The sequence below is a fragment of the Protopterus annectens genome, chromosome 14.part0 (genome assembly GCF_019279795.1).
Source record: "Protopterus annectens isolate FY-2018-M chromosome 14.part0, PAN1.0, whole genome shotgun sequence".
In the NCBI taxonomy this organism is placed as follows: domain Eukaryota; kingdom Metazoa; phylum Chordata; order Ceratodontiformes; family Protopteridae; genus Protopterus; species Protopterus annectens.
The window spans coordinates 28,321,924-28,341,892 of NC_056748.1; the positions used below are offsets into that span (position 1 = coordinate 28,321,924).

A 19,969-nucleotide genomic window follows, 5' to 3' on the forward strand; every position below is an offset into this window, starting at 1 on the left:
CTGCAATTTTGTCTGATTGGGACATGCAGGTATGCCTCCTTGAGGTCCAGTGTTACCAGCCAAGACTCCTTGCCCAGCATGGGAAGAAGTTGCTGTAGAGTGAGCATCTTGAATTTTGGTACGAGTAGAAATGTGTTTAGGATGGATAGGTCCAAAATAGGTCTCCAATCTTTTCCCTTCCTTGGTACCAGAAATAGCCTGGAATAAAAACCTTGACCTTGTTCGTGCGTAGGTACCTCTTGAATAGCTTTCATGTTTATAAGATCTGAAATTTGCTTTTGTGCCTCTGCCCTTTGATTGTGTGGCAGGTTTGGCATGTCTTTCATTTTTGGAAGGGTATGAAAATGGAATTTGTAGCCTCTGTTTATAATGTTCAGGATCCATTTGTCCTTTGTCACAATATGCCACTTTTTTGAGAATAGTGCCAGCTTTCCTCCTAAGGGGGCTGCCATTTGAGACCTGGTTGGCATGCAAAGGGGAAAGTCATTGGTTTTGCTTTCTGAAAGATTGCGAGTTGTCCTCACCACCTCTGTGTAGGAGCTTGCCATTGTCTGCCTCTGTACGAGCCTTGTGTTTGCCCTCTGCCCCTCGGGCGCCTGTATCTGCCTCTTTGGGGTCTGTCTGTGGCAGGAAAGGACCAGTTTTTGGAAGGCCAATTTCTACTAAAACGTGGGGGTTGAACCTGCAGAAATTCTTTCACAGTTTGCATTGATTTAGCCTTTTCCTCCATTTTCCGTAATACTTCCTCAGCATTTGCCCCAAATAGTACATCCTTTTGAAGAGGGCGTCTAGTAATTTAGCTTTGACATGATCAGGCAAGGCTTGTTCCTTGAGCCAGGCATGCCTACGTATGACTGAGCCTGTAACAGCAGCTCTACATGAGACCTCTAGAGCATCAAAACCACATTGTAAGGTATGTTTACCCACTTGTTCTGCACTATGCATCAAATCCTGCAACTCCTTCATGTCTGGTTGTTCAGGTTGTGACATTTTACTTTTCAATTGAGATAACAGAAACTGTTGGTATTTTAGCATATGAAACTGACAGTTTAAGGCCCTCATGGATAAGGTAGCCGAGGTATATACCTTTTTTCCCCACCTTTCTAAGGATCTGGAATCTCTCTCAGAAGGCAATGGGTTTTTGGCAATGGAGGCCTTAACTCCCTTGGGCCCCTGTGAGATGGTTTCTAGGTCAGCAGCATGGCTTTTGTATAGAAATTGGTGTGAGTCAGGAACCCTGTAGTACCTGTCAGGCTTAACTGGAGCTGGAGGAAGAGAGTCCAGGTTAAGGCAGGCCTCCGAGTAAACATCTAGGATGTCCAGGACAGGAGGAATAGCCAGAGGCCTGTGCTGGGGTAACAAAAGAAATTCCCTGAGCCTCTTCTTGGAATCTGAATAATCCTGGCCTTCCCAGTGGAAGTGTTCCCTTAAGGTATGCAGAGTTTCACCAAATGAGTAATCCTCAGGGGGGGATACAGAAGGAATAGATTCCTCTGCATCAGAGTCTTCAAAAGGGGAGTAAAACTGTTCCTGATAATCAGAGTGCTCTGAAATAATGGAGCCCTGATCAGAGGAGGGGGAATCTTCCTCCACTCTGGGTCTTTTGTCCGGAGGTGGCTGAGAACCTCTGATTAGAGTAATTAAATCCTCAGCCATTTTAAGCACCTGTTTCTTAGGCATGGGGCCTGGAGATGGGCCCTGTGTAGCTGGTCTCTTAGGGTGCATGGTAGCTTTAGACTTGGTAAAAGCCTTGATGGAGAAAGAAGAGGAAGGTCTGCAGACACCTCGAGTGGAGGTGGACCTGTCCACATTCTGTGTTTCAACGCCAAGCGTGGCTTCGGTATCTGTAGTCAGGGTGTGGGCTGAGGAGCCTGCGACCTTGGGTACAGGAGACACCGCCAAGGATGTGTCGTCGGTAATCAGGGGCTGCGTAAGCGCCTCGCTGAGAACCGAACCACGTGTAGTCGGCTTTGGCGTGGTGTCGGTAGAGGCTGCGGACCTCGAGTGTCGGTCCTTGTCTTTGCGTTTTTTAAACAAAACCGGAGTCGGAGTATCCAACGACATAGTATAGTTAAATGCTTTCCCAAAATAATGCTGGGCGAACTCCGCCCGACGCTTGATAGTGCGTTTGTTGAATGTAGCACAAAAGCGACAGACCGAGACGTCGTGGTCTGGGCCTAAACAAGGTATACAGAGGGAATGGAAATCCTTATGCGGTACTTGCTTCCCACAAGAAATACAATTATTAACTTTGTCTGACATCGGTCTGAGGCAAGAAAAAGTTTCCCCAACGGGGTACTTAGCTTTTAAGAAGACTTCGGTTCCAAATTTTTCATAATCTCAGGAGCTGGCCGACCGGCACTTGCGAACTGCTTCTGCTTCGGGCACCGCGCGGCAAGAAAGACTGAAGAAAATGGCGTCAGCTGGTTCTTTTATACCCCTGTCGCACTGACGTCAGGGAAGAAGCGACGACAACCGACGCCGGACCTAGACTTTGGAATTCAGCCGACCGAGGACCCGCCTGATGGCAGGAGAACCCATCTGTTATGACTGCAGCTGTATGCACGATGAACATCCCCACAGTCATGACTGCAACAGTGAAACACGATGAACATCATGGATTGAACTTGGCTAGGCTTGTAAGGGCCCTGGGTCCGTTAGCCTAGTAAAGTCCTATGATCCCATGAACAAGAGATCCTTTGCTTCAATATAGTCTATTTATGTATGGAGTAGCCTGTCTGATTTTTTGTAGATGGGCTCTGATACATCCTGCTCTTTCAAGACCTTGCCACAGACCATGTCTACAAGATTAGCAGAAGAAGGCAGTACCCATACAGCTGAGGAACAGGAGTTATAGGCCTCCTATAAAATCCATTCCCTGGGGGAGGTAGTGTCTACAGACCAGGATCCCCTTAGCCTCAATCTCTAGGATCTCACTAAAGGATGGATCCTCAGGAGGGGATTTCAAGGAACCTTCTTCATCCAGACCTGAATCCAGAATTGCAGACTATGAAAGGGAGGCACAGGTGCTTCCTCTTTCAAAGTCCTCTTCCTCGGTTTGGGGGGGTTGTAATGGGTGTCCTCATCCTAACTCCATGGGAAGAGTGAACTTCAGGTCTCACCAGACCCGGCCTACAACTTCTCTGGTCCAGAGACTTGTATGGTAGCCATATGGAGTTTTGATTACGGTCAGATGAAGGTATCTACTCTGATGGTACCTAGAAGTAGAATCAGCTCCTCAGACAAAACAGGCAGAAAAAGAGCTAGAAGCAGCTCCTTTCAGCAAAGAGATATACACCAAAATAATTAGGACCAATGGTCTCTGTGCTTGAATAGGAGTCTCTGTACCGACCTGCTGCACCAAGGGTTCCAAGGCTGAAACCTACCAAGGATCTTTAGGCCCAAGGGGCCAAATGCTGAGCACTCTGACACAGAGAATAGCACTGAAGCCAATGGTGCTTACACTCTTGGCACTGAAGGCTTGGCTCAGGTCTGTCAGGCACTAGTATCCACTGACGCTGGAAGACTCAAAGTCGAAATCATTGGTGCAGGAGACAAGAGGTTTAGCCACTCCAGTGGGCCCAAACTGTTAGATGGTGATGATTCCTGCACTACCTGTGCTGAAACTGGCCCCAGAGAAGAAATAGTAGACTGGTTTCAGATATTATTATTTATCTCTTGCAAATTATTATTTTTTTAAAGTGTCGATTCATTATGTTACCTGTATATTCATGTTGGATTCCACCGTAGTTATAGTATATAGGCTTACTTTGCTTATATAGTTGTTAACATATAGTGGTTATATACGTAATGAATTTATTCATTTCTATGGTGTAGTTGCATATAACAAAATACTTTTAGTAACTGTTATGTGGTGCATTATTAGGTCATTATAGTGATATTCAGGGATACATACATTATTATGGTTTCTTTTTACCATGTTCTTGCCTTAGTCCCATATTCAAGGTTTACTATGTTTTATTAATTGCCAGTTCATGTTTTATTCATGACTGGCAGGAGTATACCAGTGGTTTCATTGGTTGAGGGTATATATAAATTAGCATGTTATACCAATTGTTATGTCCGTTTATTCAACACTGAAGAAGGCAGCTTATTGCTGAAACTGGTCTGTTTAATAAAGTCTTTTCATCCACAAATGTTTTTGTGTTAGTGGCCTTGATTTCTGCTGGCCAACTGTGTTTTTGTATGGTATCTTCCAGCCGTGCAGCACCCACGCACACAGCGGTTGGTTTGGTTGCGGTTTGTGGAAGATCCCAGCCTGCAGTAGGAATTATCAGGACTGGGTTGCTACCACACCAAAATTGAGCCTTGACAAAGGCAGATATCATGTACTCCCAATCTTGCTGTGTTGGACTGTGGAAAGACCTAATTGAGGCTACTAAATGTGGTCTTGAAGAAACTAACCAAGAAAGTTATTTTTCAAAGGAGAAACTGCCTAAACATCTACAGAGCCTACATTCCTCTGCAAGCCCTGAAGACTTCTGCCTCAGAAGGTGAAGAGTGTTTGGTCGGAGTCACTACAAGGGCAACTTCAGTGGAAGCAGCTTGAAAAGACACTTCTGAAACTTTGGTTAAAGCTTACTTCTCTGATATCAGCTCATCTCCAGCCTTACATTTTTCTTTCCTTCTCTTCCTGATCTTTTCCTGGTATTAGTGCCGAAGAAGCAGTCAGAGTGGAGTCCAGAGGTAGAAGTCTTTTCACTTCCCACTTTTTACACTTGCATAAAGTTTTTGCATATAGAGAAGTCACTTGTTAAATTCAACACCCCAGACAAACCAAACTGGAACTGTTAGGGTCATGCAGTGGAATCCTGTGATCACAGGACTTACATTTTTTAAAACTTTGTTTTCTCACCATCTTTCTCCATTCAAAAAGCTAAGAAAACGAACTACTGTAACTTTATAGTGTGATCTAGATCCTAAAAATCACTCAAGTAAAATGCCAACATCCCAAGAGTTAGTAGGAAAGGGGATGGGAAGCAAGATACAATAGGGGATAAATCAAGAAAAAGAAAAGCAGATACAACGCTGACTTAGTTGTCTAACTATAACAATAAAAAATTAAAAACAGTACTAAACATTACAAACTAAGCACTTAAAAGGGCCAAACACTTCTAATATTGCTGAAATTTGCCCAAACTTAAAATGGAGACAGTTAACCAAATAGCAGTAACTAGAACTAGAGAAGGCAGAAGGAGCCGGAGGTTATGGGTATGGAGGAACTCTATCTGAATGGAGTTGATTGCCATCACTAGATGGCACCAAGGTACCAGCCCTATCATTCCACTCCAATGTTCAGACAGGCCCTGAGAAATCGGTTCTCACTGCCAGGATGATGGTCCCTCTGGATGACTCTCACCCTAAATTTTTGGGGGCTCCTCATCCCATGGGCACAAATGGGCTCAAGTCCAATAGGGGGCAGCTTGATGGTCAGCAAATGGTATTCTCTTAGAAAAAAACAAATACTGACTAAAATAGCACAAAGCAGTAATTATGTTGTAAACGTTTCACTTACTTTGACTGTGCAAGAACACCTATTACTTCTGCATACAAATCTGCAATAATGTGCACGTTCCCTGTGTTGGTTCCTGAATACCTGTAAGAAAAAATTGTACAGAACTTCAAAATGTTACATATTTGAAACTTTCACCTTCTGAAGAGATGCAAGGTCCTCTTCATTAAAACACTAAATTCTCTGTTTATTGTGCAAGCCTTGCAAAACATGCAAACTGGGAAAGACTACAGTCTGGTTTTGAAAGACTTTTCAATTCTGACATGCTGAAAACAGGCCCAATTTTTGGCAACTATACATAAATGTAGACTACATCAGTTGAAAATTAGGATGCTAAACCCAGAGTTCTTTCCCCAAGAAGCAAAAAAGAAAAGTTGCGTAAAATCTTACCGTAACCATAGATGTACCTCTCTTCCATGTTGCAGTATTCTGTACATATGGGGTTTTCTCTTGTTACCCAAACGTCTGGCCAGTATACAAAAGATTTCAGTCACTGTATGGTGTGTGGGACCTCTGTTGCGGCTAGCAGTGCATGGGCCATAAAAGTGGAGCTTGCACGCACCAAACCTCAGAACTGAGCACCCGAGTTGGAACCAGTCCTTAGAAAGGTAATGCAAGTCTTGTGTCATCCAAAAGGGAACTGCTGTATAACAAGTGTGGTAAGTGGGAGGGAAGGAATATTGTAACATGGAAGAGAAGGACATCTATGGTTATGGTAAGATTTTTACACAACTTTTCTTTGTCCTTCTATTCACATGTTGCAGTATTCTGTATATATTGGTGAGTGACAAAGCTCACTGCGAAGAAGGGGGAGATGGTCTAGAAGAATTCTCCAGGAATCCATGAAAGATGGTCCTGGGGAATCCAGCTCTGGACCTAGAAATCTGGTCTACCTTGTAAAGTTTTGTGAAGGTGTGCACAGAAGACCATGTAGCAGCTTCAAGGATAGTGAAGGTGTCCAAGACCTTGAGGAAGGCTCCAGAGGCAGCCACTGCCACGGTGGAGTGTGCTTCAACACTCCCTTGCAAGGATTTCCCATGGTGTTTGTAGCAAAAGGCAATAGCTTTGGAAATCCATGTAGAAATGGCTTGTTTAGATACTGCTTTTCCTAGGGCTCTCGGGTGGAAAGAGATAAACAGTTGATCCACCTGCCTGATTGGTCTGGTTTTGTGGAGATAGAATCGGAGTGGTCTGTGTACATCCAGAGAATGAAGTACTCCCTCACTGTTTCACTGTGGATTGGGGAAGAATGTGGGTAGGTGGATGGCTTGGTTTAAAGAAAGATCATTAATCACCCTGGGCATAAAGGAAGGATTGGTTCTAAGGGTTACCCTGTCTGTGTAGAATACAAGAAAGGGTAGAATAGCCATGAGGGCTTGCAGCTCAGACACTCTTCTAGCCGAGGTCAAGGCCACTAGGAAGACAGTCTTCCATGTGCAGTATTTTAGAGAAGCTTTGGATACTGGCTCAAGTGGGGGTAATGTTAGCTTCTCTAAAACATAGTTCAATTCCCATGGAAGGAGAATAGGGTCCCCCTTGGTGGCCTGAGATGACGAACCCCATTAAGGAACAATTTTACAGGCGATCTGGAAGCTAAGGGGGGGGGGTCCAAAGGGAGGCATGCTGTAATGGCAGACAAGTGGGCCCTAATGGATGAGAATGCTAACCCTGTCTGCGGAAGTTCACACGGGTAAGACAGTGCTAGAGGAGTCTCACTTTACGACAGGTTCAACTGCCTTTTGGGACACCATGTGGAGAATCTTTTCCACTTGGATAGGTAAGATTGTCTGGTATTGGGTTTCCTGGCCTCCTGCAGGACAGTGAGCATATCCTCACTGTAAAGGTGTCTAAAAGGGATCAGAATCCTATCACCCGCAGAGTGAGGTGAAGAGATTGCCACTGTGGGTGGATTTGTGTTCCCTTGTCCTGTGAGAGAAGGTCCACTCTGAGGTGCAACTTGTGGTGATTGCCCTTGGATAGCTGTAGTAAGAGGGGGAACCAATGCTGTCTTGCCCAATAGGGAATCACCCAGCACGATTTTTGGTCTGTCCTGCTGCATCTTCAACCGGACCTTCTGAACAAGAGGGAAGGGGGGATGCATAGAGTAACATCCCCTTCCTAGAAATTGAAAAGGCATCTGTTGCCATGGCTTGTGGTTCTGGTAGTCTGGTGCAGAATGAGGGAAGTGGAGGATGGTGGAGGCAAACACGTCTAGTTGAGGTGTACCCCATCGGTCGACCAGGTCCAGAAAGACATCCCGGTGTAGCATCCATTCATGGGCCACAGTGATGCACCTGCTGAGGGAGTCTGCCTGGGAGCTCTGTTGTGAAGGTATGTATACTGCCTGTACAGTCACTCCATTTGTGGAGGCCAGTTCCCACACCAGGAGAGCTAGTCTGCAAAGTAAATACAATTTGGTTCCCCTTGCTTGTTGAGATACCACAGTACTGTGGTATTGGATGTAAAAAGCTTCAAGGGTCCCTGATGAAGTCTGGAAGGCCTGTAGGACCAGTAGTACTGCCCTCATTTCTCTCACACTGATGTGCTCTTTCTTGTGTGGTGCTGACCACACTCCCTACACTTTCAGCTGTCCTAGAGTAACTCTCCACCCTAGGTCTGAGGCATCTGTGTACATAATCTATTTCGGTTGAGAGGGCTGGAGTGGAAGACCTGAGTTGAGCTTCACACGATTCAACCACCAATGCATCTCCTGTTTGAGGCAGGGCAAGATGGGCACCCTGTATTCTAGGGGGTGAGAATGCTACGTCCAGACTGACCTGAGGTACCACTGCAGTTTCCTCGTGTGAAGTCTAGCTAAAGGCAGCATGGGAATAGTGGAGGCCATGTAGCCCAGGAGCCTGAGGTACTGCCTTGCAGTCACTTTGGCCTGAAGAACTAGGAGCAAATAATGTGTCAAGCTTTCCACCTTTTGAGGAGGAAGGTAGGCTTTCATGTCATCTGCTCTGATCCTGTACCCCAGGAAGACTATGTCTTGTGTAGGTTCCAGTTGAGATTTTGGCAATTGATCTGAAACCCCAGGGACTCTAGGAGTGCGATGCTTTCTTCTCAGTGTTGCAGGAGGGACTGTTTTCAGTCTGCCTGAATGAGGAGGTTTGTCCAAATATGGGGAACATTTAATCCCTTTTGTCCTGTAGAATGCAATTACTGATGCCAGACATTTGGTGAAGACTCCGGGTGCAGTGGAAAGCCCAAACGGCAAGACAGAAAACTGAATGAGAGGATTGGGAGGAGACTGTTCTATTTCCCAACACCATGTTTAAGCATGTGAGACATTATTCCAGATTTTTAGACTATATTTACATCTTAGGGGAAGGGAGTTCAAAGGAACTTGATTCTTTTATAACATTCTTGAATTCCAGTAGTGAATTTCTCAAATTCATACATTTGGTTAGTAGAAATGGTATAGCTTATCTGGATACTTTTATTTCCCACGACGAAAAAGGATTTAAATCTCGTATTTATAGAAAAAGTACATTCTCTAATGATTAGTTACAGTATACGAGTAACCATCCTAGAAAACAGTTGTACAATATATTTAAAGGGCAATGCATAAGGGCAGCCCGTAGAAATCAGAAATGGTGGATGAATTAGAATATATAACTGAACTATTTAATGAAAGAGGTTACAATAAGGAAATGATGACAGATATTAAACATTATGTCATTCAAGAATGGGGAAAAAATATCCACCATTATTAGGAATATACAAGGGAGAGAACAGAACAAGTAATATTAAAGTGAAAGACACAGGAGTGAAATACCAACGTGCCTGTGTACTTGAATATGGTTCCCATGTATATCAGATTAAGAGAATTATGGAAAACAACTGGAAAACATTATTGGTGGATGATGAATTGAATGAGTTAGTAGGTAATAAACCACACTTTAGGTGTAAGATGGGATGTAACCTTAAGAAACTTTTGGAGCAAGGTGGGACAAACAATGAGGTGAATACAATTAACAGCAATAATAAATCCACCAGTAGATGTGGACGTTGCAATCAGTGTTTGTGTTATAATGGAAGAAGGTGAAACTATCTTAGATAATATAAACACTAAAATAAGATTTAGACAGGGTAATTGCAACACGAACTGTGTGATTTATATGGCAAAATGCAGTGCATGTCCTGGATACTATATAAGAAAGACCTTTCAAAAAGCGGATATACGATCACCTATACAGTATCAAAAAGAAGGATTGTAACAACGCACTGTATAGACAAAGAAAAGTATGGAGAATTACATAAATTTAGATTTGCCATATTAGAACACATAAAATATAATCCAAAAGGAGGTAATAGGAAGGAAACCTTGGGGTTTAGAGAAGTATGGTGGCAACTGTATACAGACGCATCAACCCCACCAGGTATGAATGATTATATATCAATTAAACCAATATTAACTATAAGATCATAGTGTGAAGCACAAGGGACGAGTATTCGATTTACGCAGAATGTACGGTGTTAATATTATTGGTACAGAATTTACAGTGTTAATATTATTAGTAAAGTATATGTAAGAAAAGTAGTATTGACAGTAATATTGGTATTAACAGTTATTTTACCAAGTAGGTTTGGTCATATGAATTGTCGATACGTTCATAGAATTGTGCATAGTTATTCAATGTTTATAAGTGTTTTTTTACACAAATAAGTTTTACACATTATTTTATATGTATATTTTGTCAAACATTTTTGTATAACAAATACTTTTTTATATAATCAGAAAGCACGTATATATTAGGTTTTAAATAGAGAATTTATACTTTACAATTGTAAGTAAAAAATCTAGTATATATTTTCAAGTACATATATTTCTAGTATATTGTGTATTAATGAATTTTAAAAGTGTTACATAGTATAAATATATAAATATGTACATTTAGTGATATCACTTTAAGGGAGGACCATTTTTGAATGTTTGGCACCTAAAAAGTCATTTAAACGTTTCTGACAGCTGGTAACTTTGTTCTGATGAAGCCCACATACAGTGGGTGAAAGCGCTTAACTATTTTAACTTTGTTTTAGATGGAGTAAATTCCAGTTCTTTTTTTTTTTAAATAAAAGACAAATTCACAGGTGTTTGCATAGCGTTTCCTCTGTGACAGTAACATTACATTTACAGAGAAGCAAAAGGTATTTGTTGTGCTCAACGTTATATTTATTCAGTGGTATTACCTATAGGTCACATCTTGAAATACATAATAATAATGCCTATATGTTAACCGGATAGGCCCGCTAGATACAGTCCATTTTCAAGGATGACCCGGGAGCAATGCCTGGTTAGTGACTTGCTCAAGGTCAAATAATAAGCAAATGAGGGCTAAGGGAATCAAACACTGTACCACAGGCATTAAAGCTCACAACCTTAACCTCTGCACCAACTACCAGACATCCTTGCTTAACATCCATTCAGGAAGATCTGCCAATGCTCTACCAAGACATTATCAGAAAAGTGATACAAGATACCCTGAGGATCATATTCCTGGCCCAGGAGTTATGAATCCATTATTAGCCTGCATAAAACATACAAGTGGAGGTTCCCCATACTTTCAGATCCATCATATTTCTGCTGTGTTATCCATGAGAAAATGCAGCATCCCTTTCTGCTAGTTCTGTTTGAAGGCTCTCATAGCCAACATGTCTGCCATCAGTTCTCTGATGTGAATACGCTCCCCCCAAACTTTTTTGAGGTCTCTTGAATGATCTTTCCTTGAGGGGGCCCTCCCAGGCTATGCCTGAACAGACTGCAATGACTGTGGGTGCCTAGGATCAACCTGAATGGAACCCCTGCTTGAGGCACAGCTGTTGTACCCATTTGTGAGCTTTATCATTATATAAAGTTGCTACTGAAGGATGGTGTTCTGCATGGTAAGAGCATGCTGGTCTCACTAGCTTCTATAGTAACACTGCAGTTTTTCATGTGGAGTCAAGGAGCCACCAGGACTGGGGATGCCATGTACCCCAGTCTCCTGAAGAACTCCATGACAGTAATCCACTTTTCCTGTGGTATGGAAAATAAAAGGTTAGGACTACCAACTTCTCTGAGGGAATGAATGCCCTATACTTTGCAGTGCCAAGAAAAGCTCCCAGGATCTGGAGTTGTTTGGGGGGGGGGTATTAGTTACGACTGTGGTAGATTGAAAGGTAGTCCCAGACTCCTGAAAAAGGCCACGGTAAACTGCAGAGCTTGCATGTCTATCAAGCAAAGGGGGTGAAAGTATAGTTCAAGAAAATAGCATGTTGACAAGAAGAGGAAACCTGGGAATCCACAGGGCTGTAAAACTACAAGTCAACAACTGTGACTTAACAGAGCTTTTCCCTCCCCATGCTTACACAATCACACCACCTCATCTCATCCTTACCCAAAAAATAAGAGGCTGTCTGGCACTCTTTGAAAACAGTGGGGAAAGGTCACTCAAGACAATTGGATCCAAAAATCTGGGGGGCAAGGATTCAGACTTCATTATGTGAAAACAAAAAGGTACTTGGGCATTCCACAGTACTCTGACAACAAAGACATGTAATCAAATCATGATTACTGGACCTTCACAGGCAGGAAGCTATAGATAAGTATCAGACTTGGATAAATGGACAAAGGTTTTATTCAAGACTCTGTTAGCCCTAAGAATAAGACAGCCCTTGGAGGCCAGTCTTAGACTTAGCAAGACTAAGCAAATTTCTGAAAGTGCCAAAGTTCAAAATACTAACCTTGCATTTCCTTCTCTCTCTCCTCTTCCCTCAATCTTTCATTGTTACCCTAGACCTGAAGGATGCTTACTTCCACATTACTGTAGCTAGAAGAGAGAGAATGAGACAAAGCAGTGGGGTACATAGTACTAGTTTACTTCATTACTCTTTGAATTATCTATTGCTCATGGAGTGCATGGCTCCAGAAATTGTCAAATGCAGAACCAGGAGCATCCATATCTACTCCTACTCCTGTCTAGATGAGTCTGATTCAGACCACAACTCTTGCACTTGTTTTGGCTCGAGGATAAGGGTCAACTTCTAGTAGAATAATGTCTATTGTACTTTGACAAGGAAATGAACAAGCTACTCCACAGACTATTTTCTTAACATTTCCACCCTTTTTCTTCCAGCTTTTTAAACACCTGTTATCGCGACATTCAAAAACACCAGCTCCACTTCCAATGGTGCACTGATGCCATGCTTTCACATGATCTGGCAGGTGATGGGTTCTCAGCATAGCATGTCACCTAATAACAGACACTGATGTGGTCACCATGCATGATGCATATAGTGTATCACAGCCACAGTCAGACGGCTTGTTAGCCTGGATGGCCTTGTCCTTTAGCTGGGACACCAGAGTCCCTTGCAACTTAGACACACAAGTCTAGCAATTCAAAACCCCAAAGACCAAAGTGGTAGAGGTGCAGACCTTCTTAAAACAGTGTAACACTTCACTTTCCCTGCAATTAGGAAGGTGATTCCTGGTTGGAGCCCCTGCTGACCCTTTGCTGGAATCCACATAAACCACAGCGGCTCATACACTGGATTCTTACAAAGATACTTGCAGGAATCCACAGATTTGTAAAAAAAATTTTTGACTTCCTGGCAGGGTGTTGGGTTGCCTCCAAAGATACATAGGTGAATGCATTCACCAAGGCTTCAGTCACCTGCAGATCAGCCAGGTTTTACAGCCTTTGGTAAGGCCAGATTTTTTTTTTTTTTTTTTACATCTTATCTGGGCACCAGGGTAGTCCTTCGGCCCAAATTTCCTGTTGAAGGTGTCTCTAAAGAAATCAACTGGCAGGAGGAAAAAGACAGGCTACCTTTGATGTCTGATTCACAAGAAAAACTGGAGAATATATGGTCCACAGGCCAGTTCACCCACCTCAAAATCCAAGCCTAAATCCTCAAGGAAGATGTTTCCCATTTTCTTTTTCAAGGTAGGGCCTTTTTACACTGATCATTTCTGATGATGGCCGCAAGTTTTTAAAGAAATGTAAAAAGTCCTGAGCCAGATTCATCAGCTCTTGAGGGAAAACTGGGGTCTGCCTTGTTCAAGCGGAGATAAATTGGCAGACAGAGACTTGGATGCTTTGGCCCTGCTTTTGGGAGTGATGGCTGCCATACAAGTCTTTGGTCACAGGTAAGCATAGATGATTTCAATTTTTGAAGCTGCAGATGTCTCTGCACATAAGAGCTGAGGAAATACCACCCCCTCAATATAAACTACAGGTGTCAGAACCAAATTCTCACAGAGAAGCATCTGTCCCAACTTCAACAGGATTTTGACTTGGGAGACGTACCATTATCTAAGAGCATGCTGCTTTCAGACGGACTTCACTAGAAGCCTCAGTCCAAGTAGGCAACAGAGTCACGGGTGGCAAAAGCATCTCAGTGGACCAAATGCCCTGAAACCTAAGGTAGCATTAAGATTCAACGGACATGGCATCAGTCACCGTGGACTCCTTTCAAATGTTTCTCTTTGCATTTTTTAAGCTGGGTGTCTTCAGAGGACATGTTTGCTGCCATGGTAGCCCTTGACAAGGCATGGAGCCTGATAAGTCCTGGAGATATTTAGCTCTCCACTTGATGATACTCTGTTAAGCCTTGCCATAACTCTGACAGGAAGTGATATCATGTGCAGTTCCTGAACTGTGTGCACTGCCTTCAGAAATCACTGTGTGGGATTGGCTTCTTACTCGCAACATAGTTACTAAGTTTATAAAATGGCATCTCTCTGACACACAAAACTCCTTATCTACAAAGAAGCATCACACATTATAAAAGATGACCCCTTTATGGTACTTATCTGTACTCTAAAATCAAGACCAAACCAATGGATTGTTGGCACTTTGTAATGAATCACCTACAAACTTTCTTTCACTACAACTACTACAGCTGTATTAGGAACATAGATGTTTGTACAGATTCACTACTGCAATCATCATATTTAGGATATCCTGCATATAGGTAGCTTGTGGCAAGTCCAACTTCTAGATCTTTACCCTCAAGCCAAGGGCTTTAGCCGATGCCTTCCTACCAAAAACACAAGTACATAGATGGTATAAAGGGTGTGTTGGCTGATGCCATCTTCACGTCTTTCTGATTTCTCACAAGAGCCAACTAAAAGACCTCTGGCATCACAGCCCTGCTGAACCAGATGGTATAGTTCTAAATGCTCCATGTCCATTCCAAAGGACCTCAATCTCCCTGTGCAGGTAGTACAAAAAAGAGGAGAAAGGGAGAGACCCCATGGGAAGTAAGATGGATATATATTTAATGGGAACTAGGGAGCCAGCTCAACCCACGAGGAGAGAGAAACTTATTAAAAACTAAATAAGGAAGGTGGCTGGACTGCAATAGTGAGTCTACCAGAACATTTATGGTAGATATCCTAAACAAACTGTACTATGCATGTTGTAGTGTTCACTGCTGCAGTCCTCCCACTTGGGAGATTTCCAATGCATAACATATCAGGAGAAGGCAGACTATCTGAATTAGACTTTGAAGGACAGCAAAGCAAACTTTGCCCTAGCCCCAGATGTTGACCCTAGGTTGTCGTGCTAGCAGGTGACTAAATAGCTGCTTCAGTGACGGACTGTGTAGTAATCTTCCCCCTAAGAAAGGCTGTGGCAGCAGCAGTGGCTCTTGTAGAATAAGCTGTGATCTGGACTGGAATAGGTTTGCCAAGATTCGAGTAAAAAAATGTAATTTAGGCAGCCAACCATTTTGAAAGAGCGTGTTTGTTTGTATAAGAGAAACAGCTGATCAGACTGAATTCCTTGGTTTTCAGTAAGTAGAACCTCGGCTGGTGGATATCAAGGAAATGCAAGGTTCTTTTTCCTTGAATCTCTGCTTTGGAAAGAGAACTGATAAGTGGTCTGTCTTCTGGGTAATTTTAGAATCCACTTCAGTCATGAAAGTGAGGTTAGTATGTAGGGATATCCTGCCCTGACAAAGGCCCAGGAAAGACAGTGCACATCAAGGCCTGGAACCTGGAGATCCTTCTGGCAGAGTTAATAGTCACCAAAAAGCATCTTCCAAAATAAATACTGAAGGGAAGATGAAGCAACTGGCTCAAAAGTGGCAAAGGTCAGTTTTTCTAGCACATAGCTCAGTTCCCATGATGGTCTAAGGTGAATGACTCCCCCCCCCCCCCCCCAAAGTAATTGTTTAACTAGAAGTCTGTAGTATAGAGGCCATAGGGAGGCAGACTAAGGTACAGTAGAAGCATGCATTTTAATAGCAATGTAACCTAAACCTGATTTGTAAAGGTCTGACAGATATTCCAGGACCATGACACTTTAGATTTATTTGGGTCAAGGTCTCTGAACTGCCACCACAAAGCAAATCTTTTATACTTTGGTAAAAATTATTTTCTTGTGTTAAGATTCCTAAACTCCTTCATAACATTTAACATGTCCTAAGAATACCTAGAATTAAGGTATGATCAGCTAAGCTGTCAGCTTTAATGATGCCCGACAGGAACCACAGTTTTGTGTCAAGAGATCTGAATGTTGAGACAATACCCTGTTTTTGTTCAGAAGAGGGAACCCATGTTGTACTGGTCGAGTGAGTGCTATCTGAATTACTATTGATCCTTTGTCCTTGATTTTGAGCAGTACCTTGGGAACAGAGGGAAGTGGAGAAAAAGCATAACAGAATAGACCTATCTAATTTCATGCTTATGGAGTTGCTGTCCTAGCACTGAATTTTCCCATTTGAGAGGCAACCTTTCTATTTCCAGTATATCCACAACATGAACAGATCCAGAAAAACATCCCGGTTTACCACCCATTCATGGAATTTGGGGTCTGCTCTGCATAGCTACTAACACATTTTGCTGAGAGGAGTACAGGTTGTAGGACAGTAATATCTGCCTACAAAGTTGACCCCACACCTGCATGTCCAGCCTACATAGCAAGAACAAATGGGCTCCTCCTTGTTTATATAACACACAAAAGATGCTTTGTCTGTCTTTACTTGAAGAAACCTATGCTTTATAACAGGGCTGAATAATTTCAGGGCCAGCGCAACTGCCAGAGTTTCTTTTATGTATATATTTTTTCTTCATTTTGTCCTCCTGTGTACCCTGAACCTGAAGAGCTTCTCCGGCTGGATCTGAAGAACGTGTGGTCTGAGTCATTAAAGGTAGGGATGCCCTGAAGTACATTGTCTAATTCTGAGCACAGTCGAATCCCACCATGGGATCTCCCCTGTGACGCAAAAAGAAGGATTTTGGTCTATAAGGGATGGATAAGATGACACCAATGGAGCTTCTTCATGTGCAGGTGAGTTAGGGGCACTATGATACAGAATGCCATGAAGCCTAGCAACGTGAAAAATGTACAACTGTGTAAGTAAACTTACGGTAATAGTAGATGTTCGAATGATCACTGCTGCAGTAGCGTTAGCTATATGGGTCATATCCTGCCAAGGATACAACAGCTTGCCAAAAGAGACCTGAAGACCAAGCCCTGAAAGAACAATGTTAGGAACAACAAAAAAAAGTATTCACACCAGGGCATAAATACACCCCAAAAAATATGGGGGCTGGAGGAAGGGAGCAACTAATGCAGATGTGATCATTCAAACCTCTACCATTATGGTACGTTTACCAAAACAACTGTAGTATGTTCATCATTTTGACATTCCTGCAGTAGCCTTAGGTCATATGGGTAGATTAACCCAGCTTACTAGATTTTGGTGGTGGAAGTAGAAGAGTCCAAAAGCCCCTGGAGAATGGTCTGAGCAGAGCCTGATCTAGAGAATGAATCAAGCTTGTGGTGCTTTGTAAAGTTTGCACAGAGGACCAAGTTGCTGCTTTTAGAATACTTCTCAAATCCAACTCTATCCAAAATCCCGTAGATAAAGCCAAGACCCTGGCATAGTGGGCCTTGACCCAGCCTGGAATAGTTTTGCTGTGGTAAGTAAAAGGTAATAAGCCTTAGACAACCATTTGCAAATAGTCTGCTTCAAACAAAATTTGCCGCTTTTTACCTTCACAAGAAATGAACTGATCTGAAAATCTGAAAGATTTCATTCTGTCAAGACAGTAGCAGAGTTGTCTGTAGACATCCAAGGTATGAAGAATCCTCTCTCCTTCATTTTAAGGTTCTGGAAAGAAAACAGGAAAATGGACAATTTGGCTTCAAGTAAACTCGGACATCACTTTTGACATAAAAGATAGATTAGTTCTCAAAGAAATCCTGTACCTGTAGAAAATGAGATGGAGTTGATTCAACATAAGAACTTAAGATCCCAAGGAGTGGGTCACCATTTTTTGGAGGCCTCTTATGCAAAATACCTTTCAAAACCTGTTGTGTCAGTGGCACAAAAGGTAGCACGTTCACCTCTGATGCAGAAAGCTGTTGGTTTTATTCTCACACCAGGTAGATCAACCGCTGACATTGTAGTGCAGGATAAGGAGGGGTCCTTTGGCTGAGATGTTGTACTGTTGCCCCATCTGCTTCTGCTGGTGGTAGTTTAACAGGATGTAAAAGATCCCATGGCATTTATTGAAAGGAATAGGGGAAGTTTCCCCGATGCCCTGGCCAAATTTCCCCTAGTAGTATAAATATCGCCTCAGGTCTCCCCTGAAAAGAGGCTACTAAGCTTAGTGGTACTAACCCAGTCAACAAAGGATAAATAAATAAAAATTTTTGACATGAGAATGCATTGAAAGAGGAAGACCCATGGCCAGACATGCTGAAAAATAAACTTGGAGTAATAAAGGCCATAGAATAATAATGCACAAAAATACTGTGAAACCAGAGCACAGCTAGCCTTGAATAGGTGCTGGTTATGTTGTTCGCACCAACTAGAAAACCTTTTCCATTTGCTGATACAGGATTTTCTAGTGGCAGGCTTTCTTCCCTCCATTAGTACCTTCTGCACACCTTCAGTAAAGAACTGCCTAAAGGAAATTAACACCCTATCATCCAGGAATCTTCCAGGATGGCTGCACACTGATCTACATATTAACTTCAGCTTTCCCAATGTGAAAACAGAAATCGAGAAACTGCAGCCAGATAAACTGTCAGCCTGAGTAAAATTCAGTTACTGTTTAATAAGTGCACTGCCTGGATGCCTGCAAAAAGATATTAAGAAAAACCTGAAAAAAACTACAGAAGGTCAACAGAAAACATCTACTGGCAAGAATCCTGCAGATATTCAGCAAAACGCACTTTAAGCTCTAGCTCTGGTGCAAGACATGGCTTCCAGTAAGCTAGAGGAAAAATAAGTTAAATGTGCTCAGAGCTGATAAAAATAAACGGAGCACTGAAGGAGTGTACCAACTCAAACAAAAGGTTGGAAAAAAATGGATGAGATTGTAAAGAGATATTCAAATGAGCTGACAAACCTGCAAAAAGCATAGATCGAAATGAATAAAAGGCTGGCTGAGTATTAGACTGCTCAAGAAGGGAGGTCTCAAAAATTGGTAGAATTAGAGAACAGAGTACAAAGGAAAAAAAACTGAGATTTTCTGCTGTACCACAGAAATTAGAAGGAACAGACATCAATTTTATGAAGGCACAAATAAGCAACTGGACTGGTATTCCACAGCAGGCACACCACTGTCTATGCTCTGAATATGGCCATGAGAAAGCAGATCTTTATTAGTACTGATACAAACCTATCAGCCGAAAGAGTTGATAATTGACAAAACTGTGGCAAAAGGGCAAAATATTAAAAGTTGGAGACAGCATAGTGTTTGTAAAAAAATGACTATACACTGTACACCAGGCAGAAGAGAAAAAAAAATTATTACAGTAATTCAGAAATGCCGAGATGCACAAGTGAGATTCAAGCTAGTGTGTATCCAGCTGTCTCCAGAATATTTTTTCCCGGAGGATCAAAGTAATTTTTGACACAGAACAGGCTAAGGAGGAAATGTAAGTTTGTCCAACAAAAAATAAGTCATCAAACAGAAGTGGACTTTCCACTGTTCCTAAGGAAAATTCTTGACAGAAAAAGAACAGAGCAATAGTTGACCAAAAGAATCAGTAGCATCATGAAATTTAACTGGAATCTGGAGTTCAGAGATGGAGATGAACAGGAAGACCACCACCAACATGGAAATTATTGAACAAATGCGAGAAAGTGAAGTGCAAGACCACAAAGCAGCAATCACATTTGTGAAATATGGCTGTATAAGAAAAAGTGGACTTTTGCTGACTTTGCTAAACTTACGAGGAATTTACCTCACTTCATATCATTAACATTTAAGGACTTGGAGGGGAGAGGAAGAAGGAGAATGGTAACCAAGTAAAAATGTATTTTCTTAACAGTTTTCAGTGAAACTTCACATATATAAATTGCATATTTTACAGTTAAGCATCTTTAGCTGTTCTTGTATATAAGGTTATTTAAGTAAACAGATGCCCCTTTTTTCTTCTTCCCCTTTCTTTCTTGGTATTAAAGAATGTAAGCATTACAGTGCAA

The 19,969-nt window shown here is 42.2% G+C and overlaps 1 protein-coding gene across 1 annotated transcript in view; it reads right to left on the reverse strand.

Moving 5' to 3' along the window:
* FRYL (FRY like transcription coactivator) overlaps positions 1-19,969 on the reverse strand; it is a 3,917,685-nt gene that overhangs the window by 3,263,316 nt on the left and 634,400 nt on the right. Inside the window, exon 7 of the mRNA XM_044055727.1 lies at positions 5,537-5,617. Coding sequence (XP_043911662.1) covers positions 5,537-5,617 — 81 coding nt within the window. The remainder of the gene's footprint in view (positions 1-5,536; positions 5,618-19,969) is intronic.